At 50.8% G+C, this 20,372-nt stretch overlaps 1 protein-coding gene across 6 annotated transcripts in view; it reads right to left on the reverse strand.

Annotated features, from left to right (window-relative positions):
* SIL1 (SIL1 nucleotide exchange factor) overlaps positions 1-20,372 on the reverse strand; it is a 100,858-nt gene that overhangs the window by 69,580 nt on the left and 10,906 nt on the right. For 5 of the 6 annotated variants that reach the window (XM_065690224.1, XM_065690222.1, XM_065690223.1 and 2 more), the window contains 2 exons: positions 6,421-6,532; positions 2,601-2,736 (listed from right to left, as the gene is read on the reverse strand). In XM_065690224.1, the coding sequence (XP_065546296.1) occupies positions 2,601-2,736; positions 6,421-6,522 (238 nt within the window). In that variant the 5' untranslated portion in view covers positions 6,523-6,532. Of the gene's footprint in view, positions 1-2,600; positions 2,737-6,420; positions 6,533-14,062; positions 14,069-20,372 lie in introns of those variants that run through there. The other variant, XM_065690225.1, reaches the window with a different exon arrangement.

Consider the following 20,372-nt stretch of genomic DNA (forward strand, 5'->3'; position numbering starts at 1 on the left):
AGAAGGCCAAAGCCCAGGCTAGCAGGGGAAGACAAAGGAAGACTCCTCTTCCTGACATGTCCCTCCCCAGACCTGCACACACACCTGAAATGAGGATCTGTAGCAGCTAGACAATGAGACAGGCCAGCATTCAACCCGTCTACAAGAGACACTGAAATTCTTCTACGTGAATGCTGACAAGCTCCCCACTTCCACAAGCTTTTCACTGTACATGCCCAACATGTAAATGCTACAAAAATAACATGGAACAAGACACATGAGCAAGGGAAAAGCACATCTGAACCAACAGCGTGAGCAGCAGCCAAGGGAGGGGATCCTGCCCCTCTGCTGCACCCTGGGGACTCCCCCCCCACCACAGTCCTGGTCCAGCTCTGGGGCAACAGCACGAGGGACGTGGAGCTGTTGCAGCAAGGCCAGAGAAGGCCACGGAGATGCTGCGAGGGCTGGAGCAGCTCTGCTCTGGAGCCAGGCTGAGAGAGCTGGGCTGGGGCAGCCTTGGGAAGAGAAGGGTCCTGAAAGAGGAGACCTTAGAGCAGCTCCAGGGCCTAAGGGGGCTGCAGGAAACCTGGAGAGGGGCTTTGGACAAGGGCCTGTAGGGACAGGCCAAGGGGAATGGCTTTAACCTGCCCGAGGGGAGACTAAGATGAGCTCTTAGGCAGAAGCTCTTCCCTGTGAGGCAAATGGCATCTTAGGGTGCATTAGAAAGGGAGTGGTTAGTAGGTCAAGATAGGTTCTCCTCCCCCTCTACTCAGCCTTGGTGAGGCCGCATCTGGAATATTGCGTCCAGTTCTGGGCCCCTCTGTTCAAGAAGGACAGGGAATTGCTTGAAGGAGTCCAGCACAGAGCCACAAAGATGATGAAGGGAGTGGAACATCTCCCTTATGAGGAGAGGCTGAGGGAGCTGGGTCTCTTTAGCTTGGAGAAGAGGAGACTGAGGGGTGACCACATCAATGTTTACAAATATGTAAAGGGTAGGTGTCAGGATGATGGAGCTAGGCTTTTTTCAGTGATATCCAGTGATAGGACAAGGGGCAATGGGTGTAAACTGGAGCATAGGAAGTTCCACGTTAACATCAGGAAGAACTTCTTTACTGTAAGAGTGACAGAGCACTGGAACAGGTTGCCCAGGGGGGTTGTGGAGTCTCCTACACTGGAGATATTCAAGGCCCGCCTGGACAAGTTCCTGTGTGATGTACTGTAGGTTACCCTGCTCTTGCAGGGGGGTTGGACTAGATGATCTTTTGAGGTCCCTTCCAACCCTTGGGATTCTGTGATTCTGTGAGGGTGCTGAGGCACTGGCACAGGCTGCCCAGAGAAGCTGTGGCTGCCCCATCCCTGGCAGTGCTCAAGGCCAGGTTGGACACAGGGGCTTGGAGCAAGCTGCTCCAGTGGAAGGGGTCCCTGCCTGTGGCAGGGGTTGGAACTGGATGAGCTTTAAGGTCCCTTCCTACCCAAACCAGTCTGGGATTCTATGAAAACGAGCAATGGTGTTTTTAAGGTCTGCAGGTATATACATATTCTGCTTCAATGAGGGTGGTGGGGATCTGCCGGTCTGAATACTGAGCAGGGGCACCACACGCCTTCCATACATAATGGTACAAAAATGGAATATATGTATATACTGCAGCTGTGTGAAATTTAGGGCTTTTGCTAGACATTTGTTATACAAAGATTTACATTTAGAAAAGTGGTTCTGCTATATCTGGCAGAAATTTCAAGACAAATGATCCCATATTTATTCATTCCATGATAATACTGAGCACAGGATAAAGCTCTTACACTCAGAGCGCTTTATAAAAATTAATTACTACTTAGTTCACCCTTCAGAGGTGGGAAGGTATTACACCTGCATATACATGAGGACACAGAACACAAGTGGATTAAATACCTTGTTCAAGACCCCAGAGGCAGGCAGGCTTACTGATCATCCTAATTGCCAAAATACGTGTGCACACAGGCAGCTGGGTGTGTTTCAATGGGCTTAGCCTCTCCAGAGCCCTTCCCAGCACATGGGTTTTTGCAGTGAAGCCAGCCTGCTCAGTTGGTGTTCCCTCACCATCCATATCCCATACACATCTAATAAAAGAGACCAACCCAAAAAAGGGAAGAGATATTTTTGGTGGGATGTACAGATAGGGATAAAAGCTGGATTTCAAACAGCCAAGGAACAGAAAACCCATTGTTAGACAGCTGTGTGGTGTTACATGGACGGTTCTTAATCAGATTGCCACTGAGCAGCATTCCCCAGCCCACAGCAGAGCACAGCAGCCCTGGGATACCATGTGCCAGCAAACATTAGAAAATCTGTCCCTTGACAAGGGTACAAAGGGCTTCTGAGCTAGTGACAGAGACACGTCACCCCCTCCAGTGTGACTGGCAGCCCACTCGACCTGCTCCAGGGAGCTGAAAGCACTGCAGCAACGGCTCCTGTGGCCAGTGGTTCGGTGATGGTCTCCTGCCCCGGGTCACTGAGCCCATACCTCTTTATCAGAACAGCAGCAATAGAAAGCATCAGCATGGGAACAAACAGGCATCGGAGTTTCTGCAGGGCCCTGTCGGTGCTGGCAGGAGGGGGTTCAGAGGGATGCTCAGTCTGTTACCTGGACGGAGGGCTTGCCACTGATGTGTGGGGTAAAACACTTCCAGGTCTTCTGGATCAGCATCATCTTCCGCTACCACCTCTTTCCCACTGTCATCTTTTATGTCGCTCTCTTCTATTTTTGTAAGGGCAAACTCCTTTTGGATAGAAGAGATTCAGCTCATTAGCAATTGCATCTGGGTAATTTAGTGCCGGCTGAGAATACAAAATTTTTTCCCTTGCCAGCAGATTTCTTAGGGTTTTTTTTCACATCCAAAATTCTTTCCACATGGTTAAATTTAGATTTCAAGTATATTAAAGGTTAAACATGCATAACCAGCATGACAGTTGTGCTGAACAAAGCAACGCGGCTTAGTGCCGACGCCAGCAGAGGCGGCAGGTTTCAAACCGGGTTTCACAGAACCTCACCTATATTCCAGCCAGAGCCAGGAGCCCTGGCTATTCTTAGGGTTGTGTAACGTTATAAGACCCCATTTTCCCTTGCCTAAAAATATGTCAAACTTTTAACTTTTCCAGCTGAAATTTTCCACGCGAGTGGAACGCCTCGAGCATTGGGGTTTTTTTTTCTTAAATGCACTTATTTCAGGCTTGGAGAAGATTTCAGCTAAAATAGTTCAGCTATTTCCAAATTAGGACATGGGGAAAACACACCACGTTGCCCACACGATAAGAACAAGAGCATCCTTCCCTTCACCCATTCCCCGTGTCCTCCAAGGCTTAAAACAATGAGACAGCGATTCAGTCACCACCTACACTGCGAGAGCAGCACAAGAAACTTGGAGAGGGGCTTTGGACAAGGGCCTGTAGGGACAGGCCAAGGGGAATGGCTTTAACCTGCCCGAGGGGAGACTGAGATGAGCTCTTAGGCAGAAGCTCTTCCCTGTGAGGGTGCTGAGGCGCTGGCACAGGGTGCCCAGAGAAGCTGTGGCTGCCCCATCCCTGGCAGTGTTCAAGGCCAGGTTGGACACAGCAGCTTGGAGCAAGCTGCTCCAGTGGAAGGGGTCCCTGCCTGTGGCAGGCGTTGGAGCTGGATGAGCCTTAAGGTCCCTTCCAACACAAACGAGGCTGGGATTCTATGAATGGCAGAGGTGTGGCAGATCAGCTACCACGAGTGGTACAACATTAGGCAAAGGCAAGAAACGAGCATGAAAAGCAGGGAACAGAAATCCTTGCTGAGAGGGAAACCTCGCTACTCACTGGAATGTCTCCCCAGGGAGCTGGTGGGAGTCATGTAAAACCACAACGGATACAATTATTGAGAGTGCATAGTAATAGTAACTAATGACCTCGTGCTATCTCAGACCAGCTATTAACTGCTTGGGGAGCAGGTCTTTGCTATTCTGGTTTTCACAGATAAGCTGGTCCAGGCTAATTGTCCACACAGCTCCATTCCTGTTACAGGGAGTATTATCAGCTTCCAGTATCGCCACGAATGCCACCACTGAATAATTTCACATCACCAGCCTATAGGGAAAGATTACTCCTAATTGTTGGCAATTAGCATAAGTTACAGCTCACTTGGAGAAGTGTTTTGGTATTAATCTTTAGAATGACTGCACTGGGGAAAAAAAAAAAAGAAGTCAATGAAGAGGTTAACTGGGAACTTCAGGCTGTGTTCTTCCCAAGAAGTGGAAGAAGTGAAGGCAGAAAAGATGCATGCACATTTTCTGGCAGAATCCAGTGCTTTGCATATAAATATCCATTATCCAGCCTAGGAGAGTGTTTCTGAGGAAGAGAAATGTCAGCCTGAGCAAAACGCGTGCGATTAGCAGCGACAGTGGGAACGCATGAAGACGGTTGACAAACCTATGGAATGTTTTTATTTTAGCTGTCAAAAGGGATTGAAATTTAGGAAACGCATGGGAAAACAGAGCTGAACTCCTGCCTTCACTTAGTGCATCAGAGGCTTGAAATTGTTAAAATCCTGACAAATGCTGGAAGCTCAGTAACAATCATAACCATAAAAAGGCAGGTTCTGCAGATGAAAATCAATGTTAACGTTTTCTGAGCCAACACTCAACAGGAGTAAAAATAAATGAGTCAGAGCAGTTATTATTTAGCTTATTTACACTGCTATATTATTATCCAAGAGGGACTTCACTAAACAAGCTATTGTAAATTTACCAATAGGCCTCCCAGTGTGGTATCTGTTGAAACCTATAATGGAGATAGCTGATGTTTACCAGCTCTGCTTAAGAGCAGTGTCATGGTCTAAATGTTCAGTACAGATAAAAGGGTGTGATTTGGTGCATTTAAATGTTCCTGTCACTGCTTGGACCACAGTTTGCTCTGCAACACCCCATTTTCATTTGTATGTCTGGAAAAAATGGGCAACAACACACAAGCAGTTCTTCACTTACAGAGAAATTAGGTAGAAGCCTTTTCAGTTTGTTTTTGTAATTAAAATAGGAGGAAGAAAGATGTTTTCTAAAGAACAACCAATATCTCTTTAAAGGCAAAAAGCCTCCTTGCTTAACAGTCTGACATCAATGGCAACAAGCTGAAAACCTCAGCAGGGAGTGTTTGAGACAACCTGCAGCCTGTTTGCAATAAAGGAGAGCTGGGACCACCATGGAGCCACGGTAGGAGGAGTTATCACCCACCGAATCACAGAATGGTTTGGGTTGGAAGGCACCTTAAAGTTCATCCAATTACAAACAGTGCCAGCACCTCACCACTCTCACAGGGAAGAAACTGCATTAATCCCATCTGCACTTGGTGTTAGGCTGCCTGCCAATCCAGGCTCTATCTCCAGCCTCCTCCCTGAAATAAAGATACATTGCCTCACCACTACACAACCCCAGGTGGGCCCAAGGCACTGGCTGGTGCTGAGGCACAGTGTTCAAGGCCACGTCAGACACAGGGGCTTGGAGCAAGCTGCTCTAGTGGAAGGTGTCCCTGCCTGTGGCAGGGGGTTGGAGCTGGATAAGGTTTAAGCTCCCTTCCAACTCAGACCAGTCTGAGATACTGTGATTCTAGTATTTATACTGTAACCTGTCCTTTGTATTTGTTCATAGCACAGCCCCCAGACCACTGCATCACACAACCAACAGCCCAGCAAGTTCCAGCTCTAAGGCAGGAATGAGTGTTCAGGGACACAGGGTTGTGATCCCCTAAGCCAGTGTCGCTGGGGAACCCCTGTTTTAACCCACAGCATTAATTAAACTAGAAATCCAGAACTCGGTATTGCCCAAGCTTCCTTAAGGAAGCTTTCCAGGTCTCACATCTAGAGGGACTGGCACCTGGGGCTCAGCAGCAGACTCCAAACCAGGGCAGTTCTGCACTCCTGTACAATGCAAAGGGCAGACAGCATCTGCTCACCTCAACTGCAGCTTCAAAATAACACAAGTAGCAAAATCCACGCACGTGGGACACAAGGACCCGTGAGGATGCTCTTCTAAGCCTGACTCACTTGCAGTGACTCAGAGGCACAGCTAGGAACCTAATTGAGACCACCTCCATCCCTCTTCTTGCCACTACACTGCATTGTTAGCTTTGCTTCCTGCCACAGGGGAATATGTGATAACTTCAAAGAGGAAAAGGGACATCCAGCAAACAAGGCAGCTGCCTGAGGTACACTGCTCCTGTTGCAAACCCTCCGGACTGAGCATATTCTCAGTCGCCTGGGGTGAGGCAAGCCCAAAGAAGCCCTTCAGTAATGTTGGTATTCAAGATCTGCTGTGGAGAGGGGCTCACCAATCGCTGCAACACCATGCTCAGTGCCACAGAGGGATCAGGAAAGGCCGTCACCCCACCAGAGACTCTGGTGGCTGGACAGGCCTTGGCAAGCAGGGCTCTCAGCAAGAGCAGCCAACACTTACAGGCACTCTGTCGCTTAGGCTTGACCAGGAGAACACTGCAGAGACCACCAAGAGCAGCAGGTTGACTCTGGCAGCAGTGGAGAGACCAGCCCCACGAGACATTGCCACCAGCCTGAAAGGCAAAGGAAAAAACAAAATCAACCATGTTTGTAATCCACATTTTCACAGGTGACATTACACATCACATCATACAACACAGCACAGGTTCAGGGGTGCGACACTGCAGGAAACAGAGCACCTCGAGGTGTTAGCACATGGGGCTCCTTGGGCAGTCGACAGCAGGAACTGACGATTTTACTGCTAATGTTGTTTGTGACAGGTAATGACAAAGTACCTTACATTGACCCCATAGGGGGTTATCTGTCTCTGGAAAATATGAAGAGACCTGTAAGTCTGTTTTAAAATCACTGTGTTAGTGCCCTGGATAACAACTACAGTGGAAAATAAAAATCAGTGCAATCCCACAAAGGCTTTTTCTGCCCGTGCCTCATTTTGAGACCAGAAGTAGCTGCGTTAATTCAAATTAAATACAGCTACCAGCCCTCAGAGGGCAGGGGTTTATCTAATCTTGAGCGAGTCCAGAGGAGGCCACGGAGATGCTATGAGGGCTGGAGCAGCTCTGCTCTGGAGCCAGGCTGAGAGAGCTGGGCTGGGGCAGCCTGGACAAGAGAAGGCTCCTGAAGGGGAGACCTGAGAGCAGCTCCAGTGCCTAAAGGGGCTGCAGGAAACCTGGAGAGGGGCTTGGGACAAGGGCCTGTAGGGACAGGCCAAGGGGAATGGCTTGAACCTGCCCGAGGGGAGACTGAGCTGAGCTCTTAGGCAGAAGCTCTTCCCTGTGAGGGTGCTGAGGCGCTGGCACAGGGTGCCCAGAGAAGCTGTGGCTGCCCCATCCCTGGCAGTGCTCAAGGCCAGGTTGGACACAGGGGCTTGGAGCAACCTGCTCCAGTGGAAGGGGTCCCTGCCCATGGCAGGGGTTGGAACTGGATGAGCTTTAAGGTCCCTTCAACACAAACCATTCTGTGAGCCTGTGATAAACCCACACGTAGGCTTCTCTTTAGGAAAAGAACATTTCAAGCAGCAGCCAACAAGGTCTACTTGGTCGTTCTTGCCTTCCTCTACTGCTCAGAGCACTGGCTCACCCAGACTGTGAGCTTGAGAGCCAGCTCCGGCTCTGCTTGCATGGACCACGAAGCAATCCCATGGCACACAGCCCCCTCAACCGACCACACACCACCTACTGCACAAGAGATGAGGAAACAAAGCGGCGTCCTGCTCTTGTCTTGCTCCTGGCATGGAGCTCGTATTCCCACAGCTCCGTGTGTAACCACGCTCACACGTGCCCCCGCTGCCTCGCAACACGGGGCTTTCAATCCACCTCCAGCCTGCAGCTCGCTGCTCCTCACGCTGGGCTAGGCAGTGGAGCAGCCTGCCAGCACACAGCCTCGACAAGTATTTCCTTTGATTGGCTCTAAATTTACAAGCTGCTAAATTAAACTAAATGAGGTCTTTTGAAAGAAGATGGGACTGATTAGTTCCGTTCAAACACTCCTTCATTACTCATCCCTCCATCAAGTCTGCTCCTACTCCTAACCAGGTTTTAAAGAATTTCCTCCCATGCAGTCCTAAATATCCTTCTTTCTGCCTTTGTCGTCCATCAGGATCATATCACAGATATTTTCCTTTCTGGAAGCAATCATCTTCTACTCCACAGAAAGCTTGCTCACGGGTGCACCAAACACCAGCTCCTGCCACCAAAGGACCTCTGCCCCCAGAAGACTTCAAGGACACACAGGGACTGGAGTCCTCTCCCTCCACACCCCTTTATTGCTATCTGCCTCCCCACTCTGTTTGTCACTTCTTTGTCTTTCTGCTTCGTTTTGCTTTAGCCAAAAGCAAAGCAGAACAGGGAGTACAAATAGCAATACATCTGATGCACTTCTGCATCTTCCAAAACCTCCCAACCCAGGGTTTTCCTGAACAGCAGCCTCTGTCTTTGAGCTCAATCCAGATCAAGGAGATTTTTGGTACTCCCAGTAATTGCTTTTGAAGCATCTGACACCCATAGAATCCCTCAGCAATGAGATCCCCTGCTTAATTCACAGTGCATGAAAGTGCCACCCTGCATTTCTGACCTGGTGCTTGGTATCAAAGTATCATAGAATGGTTTGGATTGGAAGAGACATTAAAGCTCATCCAGTTCCAGCCCCCTGCCACAGGCAGGGACCCCTTCCACTGGAGCAGCTTGCTCCAAGCCCCTGTGTCCAACCTGGCCTTGAGCACTGCCAGGGATGGGGCAGCCACAGCTTCTCTGGGCACCCTGTGCCAGCGCCTCAGCACCCTCCCAGGGAAGAGCTTCTGCCTAAGAGCTCAGCTCAGTCTCCCCTCTGGCAGGTTCAAGCCATTCCCCTTGGCCTGTTCCTACAGGCCCTTGTCCAAAGCCCCTCTCCAGGTTCCCTGCAGCCCCTTTAGGCACTGGGGCTGCTCTCAGGTCTCCCCTTCAGGAGCCTTCTCTTGTCCAGGCTGCCCCAGCCCAGCTCTCTCAGCCCGGCTCCAGAGCAGAGCTGCTCCAGCCCTCCCAGCATCTCCGTGGCCTCCTCTGGACTATTTCCAGAAGACAGGCAAAGAAACCCTGCAGTTGGAGCCTCCATCTTTCCTGGGGCACTGCCAGGCACAACCAGGCTACAACCAGCACCCAAGCTCCTGAGCTGGAAATTCCAGAACAGAATTCAGGGGCTCCAACTCCATCGGCTCCCACAAGATCTACATGCTCTTCTGGCCAGTGGCACAGCAGGAGCCCAATCTCAGACTGACCATGACACACAGCTCCCCCTCAAGTCACTTCAGAGCAAACTCCTACTTTAACACTGGAGAGAGATTTTTGGGTTTAGTTTCTTTCCAGTTATAAAACTAGTAGCAAAAGTAGGATGATGAAAAATAGATGTATCCCTAAAACTTTACCTGCAAGCCTGGAAATGAAAAGAAACAAGAAGAAAAAGGAATTCAGCAAAGCAGTGGCTGGAAGAAAATGCACAATCCCGTAAAAATAGAGCTCACGTGTACTGAGAAGGCTGGTAGCAAATGACAGTTCAGCTTTTTTAAAGCCTACAACCTCATGCCTGCCTGGAAGATGACATCTGCACAACAATTAGCAGCTTGCTTAGGTCCCAGGTAGGCAGGAGAAGCCAACATGTGAAACACGGGGGTTTGAAGCTCCTGGGGAGAAGCCTGCGCGGGCTGACATCTCGCTACAAGGCAGATGCATGCACAGGGCACAAAAGGATTTGCAGCTCAACTGTTAGTGAGTGCAAGGCATTTTTAGAAGAGACCCTTCAGTCTGTAAAGCAGAAATGCAGGTAACCATGACCCCACCTGCATGGGGAGCATTTGCTCTGATTTAAAGACATGTTTTTGGGATCCAGCAGCACCCACATAGAGCTGCAGCACCAGAACTGCTATGGGAGATCCACAAATTCCCCTTGTGCAGAGTGGGGTTTATTCCTCAATAATCACAGAATCCCAGCCTCGTTTGTGTTGAAGGGACCTTAAAGCTCATCCAGTTCCAACCCCTGCCACGGGCAAGGACCCCTTCCACTGGAGCAGCTTGCTCCAAGCCCCTGTGTCCAACCTGGCCTTGAGCACTGCCAGGGATGGGGCAGCCACAGCTTCTCTGGGCACCCTGTGCCAGCGCCTCAGCACCCTCACAGGGAAGAGCTTCTGCCTGAGAGCTCATCTCAGTCTCCCCTCGGGCAGGTTCAAGCCATTCCCCTTGGCCTGGCCCTACAGGTCCTTGTCCAAAGCCCCTCTCCAGGTTTCTTGTAGCCGCTCTAGGCCCTGGAGCTGTTCTAAGGTCTCCTTGAAGCCTTCCCTTCTCCAGGGTGAACTGATTTTACTAGATGCACATCAGTACATGTTGCACAGTGCTGTGAAGGCAGCTGCCATAGCCATAGGTGACAGTTCAGAACAAGTCAATACGAGGAACATGTTTCATTAATGCCTCTTGGTACTGGGAACACGCCACTCTTCCACGTCCTCACTCAAAGCCCACGCTGCGTGTACTGTGCCACTCCAATAGATCCATCTGAAGCCTCATCTGGATTCTGATCTGCTGTCCCAGGAGAGCACAGTCACCCCAGAGAGCCCCCCTGCTCTGGCTTTATGGCCAATGGGAAGCAGTAACAATAAGCTAGTACTTGCTCTCATCTAAGGATCAAGGGAGCAGTACAGGAATTGTCTGCAAATGAGCTGAGGCTGAGTATGTGTGCAGCCACCCTTCATCAGGAAGGCCAGCGGTAATGAAGCACCACAGCACCTTGCTGCTGTTTGTACCAGCACAAATCATTCACAGAGCTCCCCTCACTGAGCGTAGGGCAACACCAGAGAACAATCAAAGGCTGAAAGACATCGAGGAACACAACCCAAGCAGCCTTGAGCTGAACCCATGGCACAGAGACCTCCAAACACTCTCAAGCTGAAGCCAAAGTTTGATGGGCAATAACAGTTAAGGAAACGATTCTAAAGATAGACGTGGGAATTGGTATGTCTGATTGAAGAGGGGCACTCAGGACAGACCCTGCAATCAGTGGCGAGACAACATCCCCGTTCAAACACAGTGTCATCTCAATGACACTGGCACCTATGGCGGAGAGCAGCATGATGTGCTGAGTGATGTGCAGCCCAGCAGAGAAGGGGGAGGGAATTTAGATGACCTGAAATCTTCTTCCTCTGAGCAGCAGGGTGCCCAGGTCTGGAATGAGCACCCATTGTTGTTGACTTGCTGAAGCCCACACAGAGCAGTGTCAGTCAGACACCTGGGGAACATCCTGTGGCCAGCAGTCCCTCCTTCTCCTCATCCCACAGCTGCAGCTATACTGGCAGGGCAAAGAGGAGGTTTGAATCTGACCTTCATGCTGTGTGTAAGAGAAGAATCAGCTGTGGACAAACAGAGGATTACCAGGAGGCACACAGGACACTGCCCTTCTGCAGGTCTGCACAACTCTGCTTTCAAACAGAGGAGCAGGATCAATGGGCAAATACAATCATCTCCTTTCTTCCCAGAGGCACAGAGACACAAAGGCTCCTGGTGATTACAAACAGAGCTAAGAAAACCCTAGAAATACCCATGGTTTGGTGGACACAGGCCCAGATGACTATGTGCCTGCTTAGCAGGTGTCAATCGAGAAGACCTGCTTCATCTCTCCCTGCCCTGACAGTACATGGTCATTGCACTGACAGTGCAATGTGGCTTCTGGTATGAAACATAGGATTTCCTCTGGAAACTGGAAACATAATAAGACAACTTCTCACATTCTCTGGGCAACCATGTCAGTGCCTCACCATGCTCATAATCCTGTCCTTCCCTACATGTTTCCCTGGGGATGGTTACCTGCCCAGAGAAGCTGTGGCTGCCCCATCCCTGGCAGTGTTCAAGGCCAGGCAGGACACAGGGGCTTGGAGCAAGCTGCTCCAGTGGAAGGTGTCCCTGCCCGTGGCAGGGATTGGAGCTGGATGAGTTTTAGGGTCCCTTCCAACCAAACCGCTCTGTGATTCTATGACATTAGGCAGAGCAAGAGAAGAGCCCTGAACAGCAAAACTAAACATAACAAAGAGCTTCTTCCTTCAGGGACCTGTGCAATGACCCCAGTGGAGCCCCAGTTTGTTTGTTCCCAGTTCTCCCAGGACAAACCAGCAGGAACACACTTTTCTGGGTACAGTCCCACCGCTCTGGCCTGGCGCAGGCTCTGTGCATCTTCCTTTGTATGTGCTCCTGCTGCGCTCGGGATGCTCTCAGCAGCATAGGGTCCTGCCGTGGGGAAAGCACACTGTGCCTCCAGTGGGTATCCCCAGCTTCAGAGAGGAACCCACTGCACTGAGAGACCCCAACCGCTGCCCATGGGTGCCATACAGGCACAAAGCCCCACACTCATGGGTGAATGACAGGCCAGGGAGCACCACTTGTTTGCAAACACCTCACACTACGACATGGAGAGGGCGCAGCTGCAATACAGAGCAGGCTGGTGATACCGCTTAGGAAATGGCTTTTAAAAAACATTTATTCTTCTTGCTTGCTCCTCATCATTACTCCTACTAGGACTCTGCTCTGGTGTGTTAAAAACACTCCTACACAAGGGAAGAGTTGTGGGAACACCTTCCCGTATTTGGCTGCCTACAGAGAACCCACACAGCAAGGATTGTAGAATCACAGACTAGTTTGGGTTGGAAGGGACCTTAAAGCTCACGTGATCACAGCACCTCTGACCTTATTGTCTACACAAACAGCCTCACACAACTTAACATAAACCATCATTTAGCCTATTAATTTACTTAATTAATCCCTTCTGGAACAGCATCCACAGAAAACACTGCTCTCCGGAGGGCAAGAGCTCAGCTCTATACTTGGATGGTTTCAAGTCAGAGCCAGGCTGCCTTCACTCTCTCCCCCACGCATTAGCAGTGATGGTAGAAGGGACCACTCTCCACCGACACATAGCAAGATCCCTGATTCCAGGGGCTGCAGCCAGCATGTCCATGCTGGAGAGCCTGGATCCACGTGGGGATCTTCTGCTCAGCTCAGGATGGAGCACACAAAAGCACAGCATGGCTCAGAGATCACAGTACTCTATTATAAAACCACATCAAGCTGTATTTCTGGCAGCTGCTCCACAGCCACCTGCACACACAGGACACCCTCACTGCAGAGCCCGGGGGCTAGCGCGCACCTCTGGGTCCATACCAGAGCATGGGGGCTGATTTGCACCAATTTAGGACTTGCCTAGTCCTAAAGGATGAAATAAAGGATGCACAAGGATCTTCAGGACAAGCATCTTCCTGAAGGCTGCCATGCTGCCTGACCTCAGCCATGTGAACTGGCCTTCCCCTTCCTCATGCTTCCCCCATCACCCCAAACCCCAGCTGGAAACACCTCCCTCCTCCTGCCACTATCTGTCCCCTGCTTCTTGCTGCAATTTCCCATGCGCAGCACACACAACCGAGGGATAGTTTCCCCCACACATGTATCCAGCATTTCCTGTTTACAAGGTGATGCTTTGGCTGTGACTAACCTGGGTGTCTGCCAGCACTCAGCATGGGGTTCTTTTTACCCCCTCTGCTTTCCCAAGCATGGAGACTCTAGCAGGAAACAAAACACGCACTGCATCAGCCAGGTCATAGAGCACCCTCACACCCCACTGCCGCTGGGCTCAGAGAGAGCCAAAGATTTAATTGGCACATTCCCAGCCTCTCTGGAAACAGCTTTTTGTATTGTCCAAGTTCCTGCTATTCACTCATGGCTCTCACATCGAGTAACAACCTCCTTCCCCTGTCTGGTGCCAGCTTCCCTATAAAGGGACTCAATTAAGAGGTTAAAAAACCCACAGCAAAATGCAGGCTCAGTCTTGCAACACTGATGCATCACCCCACAACCCCCACAGCAGCACCCACACCACAGTACAAGCAAACAACCCCCAGGTCTGTATCTCAGCCTGTCCCTGCAGCTCAGCCCAGAGGTTTCCCATTTGGATTGCCATCCCTCTCAAGCTGAGGACACCCGCTGCTGCAGCCCCAACAAGCCAAGGGCTGCTCCAGCAGCCCCATTCCTCTGCCAGGAACAGTGAATTGGGAAGTTGATGAAAATGCATTTCCTTACCTCTCCACAGTGCACCGGGCGGTGTGACAGCTCTGACTCAAGGGGACAACCCACACGTACAGGTCACAACAGGGAGCCCCACGGTATGTGGGCAGCAAACATGTGGCTCCAGCTCTGCGACCAGGATTAACATGGCGTGGCATGGGATTAGCTGCACAGTACACCCAGTGGGATACCCCACTCAGGACCTCCCCTCCAAGTAAGCTGGGATCACCCCATGTTTCCATTATGTGGCAAGTTCCCAGTTGAAAAGGCAGAGGGCACTGGAACCTGCCACAACGGGCACTGGCACCACAACCTAGAATAATGCCCCAGCAAAGCAATCTTAAACCCTCCTCTAGAGGGGAATAAGGAGGTGTCTAGGGATGAACATAACCCACTGCCAAGCAAGCTCCCTCAGGACCACTCCTGGTTTGCTCTGAATCTCAAGTGTGAATCCAGACAAGTCATTCCCCACACTGGGGCTCAGTTGCTCAACTCCCAACATAGGCATCACAGTTACAACCAAGGGAATTGCAGGGCGCCTTCCACCAAGGTCTGCAGTTATATCTTCACATGCTGGAATGAAAGGCACTATCCACACTTGCTTGTTTCACTGCATTAGTACTTTTAAAGTACTCAGAGGATGTAACAGTCTTCCAGTGCCTAAAGAGACTACAAGAAACCTGGAGAGGGTCTCTGGACAAGGGCCTGTAGGGACAGGCCAAGGGGAATGGCTTTAACCTGCCAGAGGGGAGACTGAGATGAGCTCTTAGGCAGAAGCTCTTCCCTGTGAGGGTGCTGAGGCGCTGGCACAGGGTGCCCAGAGAAGCTGTGTCTGCCCCATCCCTGGCAGTGCTCAAGGCCAGGTTGGACACAGGGGCTTGGAGCAACCTGCTCCAGTGGAAGGTGTCCCTGCCCGTGGCAGGGGTTGGAACTGGATGAGCTTTAAGGTCCCTTCCTACTCAAAACAGTCTGGGATTCTATTATACTTTTCTTATGGAATTAAATAAGCCCTGGGACAGTAATAAGCACGAAGAGATCTGAGAGACAGCCAGCGTGATCATCTAAAAGCGATTCTCCTAATTCCCATTCCCCTACCCAGGCATTTCCCACCAAGATTAAAAAGCAAGACTTGCTTCTTGAGCATAAGAGACTCCCCAGTCTGAAACCAAAGGGAACAGTCAGCCAGCAGCAGGCAGCATTCATTCAGCAGGTTTTTTCCTAAGGACATTTAAAATAGCAAAAAGCTCCAAGGGCTGCAAATGCAGAAGCAAACGCACAGTCAGGGAAGCTGAAAGAGAACACCATTCCTTCCCTTTCCCCTTCATCATCATCTGCCACCTCTACTTTGGGGAGTGTTTTTTTGCCTTTCCCAGCTATTTTAGATGTTACTTGTAGCAATGTATGGAAGAAACAGTGTGAAAGGTGACAGTGCAGCTTCCCTGTAACCAAACAGCCCCTCTGGCACCACAGAATGGCTCTGGCCAAGCAAGCACAGCCGCTGCTCACTGCAAGCCTGCTTCCTTGAGGCCAGAGTCCCGGAGCAGAGGAGAAGGTTTCAGACCCCTCTGGAGGCCTGACTGCTGTTATTAGATGGCTCAAATCATCCCACAGGGGCTGCAGCCTTCCTGCTCTCATCCTGCCTTTTGCCTCACTGGCCTCTGCTAAGCACAGCTTTGATCCCCCAAACAGCTCCTGGTTCAGAAGGATTCCTTCCTTTTGCTGCCTAGACATGAAGGACACTGAGCTGGAGTTCCTCAGCATCTTGGCTTCAGACAGGCAGACTTTGATGTCCCACAGAGCACCTGGCTCAGAGATCTGTCTGGTCTCTTCAAACAGCAGCAGAGCCATGGCTTGTGATGTGTGTAAAAGAGTGTTTTCCTTGGGGAAGAGAAGTCATGCTGCCGCTTATTCCCACCTTGTCATGGCAGAACAAGCTGTATTGGTGCTTCAAAGAGCTCCTCACCCTTAAATCCCCATAACATGGTACCAAATCAGGGAACCTTCCTAAGTACATCTCATGAACCCCAGAGGTTATGAAACAGCATTCCTGCAAATACCTCGGCCACCACGCTCCAGAGCTGTCAGGTCCACATCCCTGGCTCCTCTCCAGGGATGGCTCCAGCAACCACATCACTGCAGACATTTGAACTATGAGTGTAGGCCATAAAGAGACACCCACAGAAGCAGTAAACCTTCCAGGACAGGACTGCTCCCAGCCCGCAGGTCTCTCCTGAGCTCCATTACTGTGCTCACTGCTCTTCAGAGCGGTGGGGTTCACTCAGGCACAGAACCGTAGCTCTGTAAACTGCCCCTCAGCTACAGCAAAAGCACACTCCAGCAACTCAAAACCTAGACTGGGGAAGGACAACAGAGATGCAATCAGAATTGAGTGGTCTTCCTCCACAACTTACTCTTCCAAGAACAACCATGTTTGTAACCTTAGCACCTTTCTGTTCAGAAAGAAAAGGCCCCCAGTTTGTCATCCACAGCTTGGGCCAACAGCAGGAGACAGCCACTTGAAAGGAATATCTTTTTGTTAGATAATAGCCTATAAAGAGCCATTCTTCCCTGTGAGGGTGCTGAGGCGCTGGCACAGGGTGCCCAGAGAAGCTGTGGCTGCCCCATCCCTGGCAGTGTTCAAGGCCAGGTTGGACACAGGGGCTTGGAGCAAGCTGCTCTAGTGGAAGGTGTCCCTGCCCGTTGCAGGGGTTGGAGCTGGATGGGCTTTAAGGTCCCTTCCAACCCAAACCAGTCTGGGATTCTATGACTTCAGACTGATGTATCTCACCAGCTGAGCAGCACCAGTCCATGAGGGCTCCTTTCCTTGGCAGCCCCAACTGCCACTGCATCTGCTGCCTCTGCAAACACAGCACAACGCACTCGAGCACTGGGAAGCAGCAGCCAAAGGATACAGTGATTTTTCACTCTCCATTTCTTGGCCTTTGCTGTACAGCTATTTGCAAAGCCAAGAACTCCTGAAATCTCCCTGCCTGCTCTAAGAGCTAACAGTAGGACATTAGTAACTCACACTCAAAGCTCCAATGGAAGATATATCTGCAGCACCTTTCTCACTGCTGTGGGACAGCAGAATATCCTGAGCAACTTCCTCCACATTCTGGTGGTGCCAGTCTCATCTTGCCACATGAGGTGGGAAGATAGTAAATCCACCCCAGGACTGCCAGGGCACAAAAACAGAATCAATCTTAGAATGGTTTAGGTTGGAAAGGACCTTAAAGCTCATCCAGTTCCAACCCCTGCCACGGGCAGGGACCCCTTCCACTGGAGCAGCTTGCTCCAAGCCCCTGTGTCCAACCTGGCCTTGAACACTGCCAGGGATGGGGCAGCCACAGCTTCTCTGGGCACCCTGTTCCAATGTCTCATTCGTACAGAGGGGTTTTCTCCCACAGAGACCACAGACTTCAGCTGTGCCCTCCTGCAAGCAGATTTTACCACACTGTGGACAAACTGCTCTGCAGAGCTTCCACATCAGCTGCCACCTAAATAAAGCTGCCACGTGAATCAAGGCTGTTTCAATGACAGCCTTGAAACTGGTGACATCCAGCGATTGCAGATGTCACACATTGAGACAAGTTTTGGCACTGACCCCCATCCAGAGACTGAGAAATCTCAGCGCACCCAGAACAGGCCAGGGACATACAAAAGGGCTGGCAGCATCAGGGTCATCCTGCATGCTTCTTCCAAGGCAAGGACCCCGTCATTTATGCATTAAATGGCACATTTATTCTGCTATTCAGGAACGAATTGTAAGTACAGTGCCCTCCAGTCTCCAGCCCTTCTGGTCTGTACTTAAAGAAGGAGCAAAAAAAGGACCAAAGCAAACAGCACTGCCCCAAAAATGTCTGAACTGGCTTTTAGCTGCTGGACAAAAGGGGCGCAGCTGACGAACTGCTTCCCTTATTGTCCTGTCGGATTTCTGTTTCGTAACAGCACCCAGGCACTGCAGGCAAAGCACTTCAGGAGGCAAAGCACCACTTGGGTGGATGAGCAGACCTGACCTCCAGCCCCCTGCATCATCCCGGTGCTCCAGGCGTGCCACAGCTGCCCACAAACCTAATGCCTGCAGGGCTTGCCTCTGGAATCACAGGGGAAGGAGCGCTGAGCCAGGCCGGGGGCCTAGGGCGCTGTGTGGGGAGGGCACACATCAATGGGTCTGTCCATGCACATGGCTGTGAGATGGTCTCTCAGAAACACATCTCTAGAAGCTGTGGCTGCCCCATCCCTGGCAGTGTTCAAGGCCAGGTGGGACACAGAAGCTTGGAGCAACCCATTCTAGTGGAAGGTGTCTCTGCCTGTGGCAGGGGCTGGAACTGGATGAGCTTTAAGGTCCCTTCCAATACAAACCACTCTGAGATTCTATGATTCTGGAAGTAATTATTCCCAAAGCTGCAAAGACGAGTGATTTCCCATCTGAGACAACTCTGGAAAACTAGATTAAAATTGCTTAGGGAACATATTCTCAAAACAGCAGGTAACACAACAGATAAAATGTATTTACATTATCTCACAGGGGACACGTACTTTTTATTCTGCTGAGGAATGTAATATTCCACTCTTCATTGCAGCATTAAAAGGGTGCCCTGAAAAAAAAAAAGTAACTAAAGTGTCTTTACTGGCAACTGGGCTCAGTTGCAGAACTGCAGGCTCTCTTCAGCCCTGTACACTGAAGCACAACAAGAAACACAACAAGCATCTGCAGAACACCCAGCATATAACCAACATCAATAATCACAAAATCCCTGGTTTGTATTGGAAGGGACCTTAAAGCTCATCCAGTTTCAACCCCTGCCGCAGGCACAGACACCTGCTACTGGAGCAGCTTGCTCCAAGCCCCTGTGTCCAACCTGGCCTTGAGCACTGCCAGGGATGGGGCAGCCACAGCTTCTCTGGGCACCCTGTGCCAGCGCCTCAGCACCCTCACAGGGAAGAGCTTCTGCCTGAGAGCTCATCTCAGTCTCCCCTCAGGCAGGTTAAAGCCATTCCCCTTGGCCTGTCCCTACAGGCCCTTGTCCAAAGCCCCTCTCCAGGTTTTCTCCCCTTTAGGCACTGGAGCTGCTCTAAGGTCTCCCCTTACGGAGCCTTCTCTTCTCCAGGCTGAACCAGCCCAGCTCTCTCAGCCTGGCTCCAGAGCAAGACGACAGTCTATGCAAACAGCACAACTTAACAACCAGACGAAAGGAGGCTGGAATAGGAGATGGGCTAAAGCAACACCCCCTCCACTGATGCTTTCCAAGAGGAGGAGGAGGAGGGCAGGCTGCCTTCCCCAACTTCTCCAGTGCCCGCACAGCCGCAGTGCCAGCTAAACAGACTGTGCCTGAGCTACCCGCCAGCAGAAACAATTTGTCATGTGTCAGATCAAATAAACCCTTGTGAGGCCACTGTACTCCCTGAAGCAGACGGCTGCCAAACTCCAAAGGAGAAATCCAAGAAACCTAGCTGGCCGGTGTCAGACCTGAGTGCTGAGGAACCAGCGCACTTCTCGCCTCTAAAACACAGCAGTACAACACAACCTGTTCTGTGCAATGCTCCCACGGAGGCAGCCATCAACAATATCTATTATCAAAAGGAGTTCAGTGTTTAAATTATCATTCTGGGCTGAAGCTCTGCATAGTCCAGGAACTTCCCATTCCTCATCTGGTGGCACAGCATCTCACTCATCCTAGGGAGACATTAGGAAGGGTAATGTTTGTCAAAGAGCCTTGGCACGGTACCGTGCTGCAATGGATCATCATCCACCTGAGCAAGCAGTCCTCCCCTCCCAGCCAGCCTCATGCTCACTGAATGAATTCCCAAGAACTAAATCACAGATTACTTTTTTTCCCTTTCAAATGGTTCTAGAGCCAGGGTTCTTTTGCTCATTCCTGAGCTTCCCGTGCTCTGGGCTTGTGTCATTCCAGACCTTGGGTTGAGCACCCTCATGGGTCACCTGTTTGCTGCATGGTCCTACATGAACCATTAAGGCACAAGCCCTGGCCTCCCCAGCACATCATTCTCCCTCTGATCTCCTGCTGGGCAGGGGGACAAGCCCCTAGCCCTGCTCTGGGCACATCTGCAAGATTTAATCATGCCTGGCAGTGCTGTGGGGAACCCAAATCACTCCTGCAAAGACCAGCTTCAAGTGCTTACTGGTGTGCATAGAGCGCAAACTCTCTGCCCAGGGCTCCGCCACTGGCTCCAGATGTTGCAGATGCCACCAGGCTTCATCTGGGGTCAGCCACCTGAGCCCTACCATATCCAGGAAAACCAGTCCTTCCACAGAAGTAGAATAATGGCCCCAGAGAAACTTCTATGCAAGAGGCCCAAGGTT

The sequence above is a fragment of the Lathamus discolor genome, chromosome 10 (genome assembly GCF_037157495.1).
Source record: "Lathamus discolor isolate bLatDis1 chromosome 10, bLatDis1.hap1, whole genome shotgun sequence".
NCBI lineage: Eukaryota > Metazoa > Chordata > Aves > Psittaciformes > Psittacidae > Lathamus > Lathamus discolor.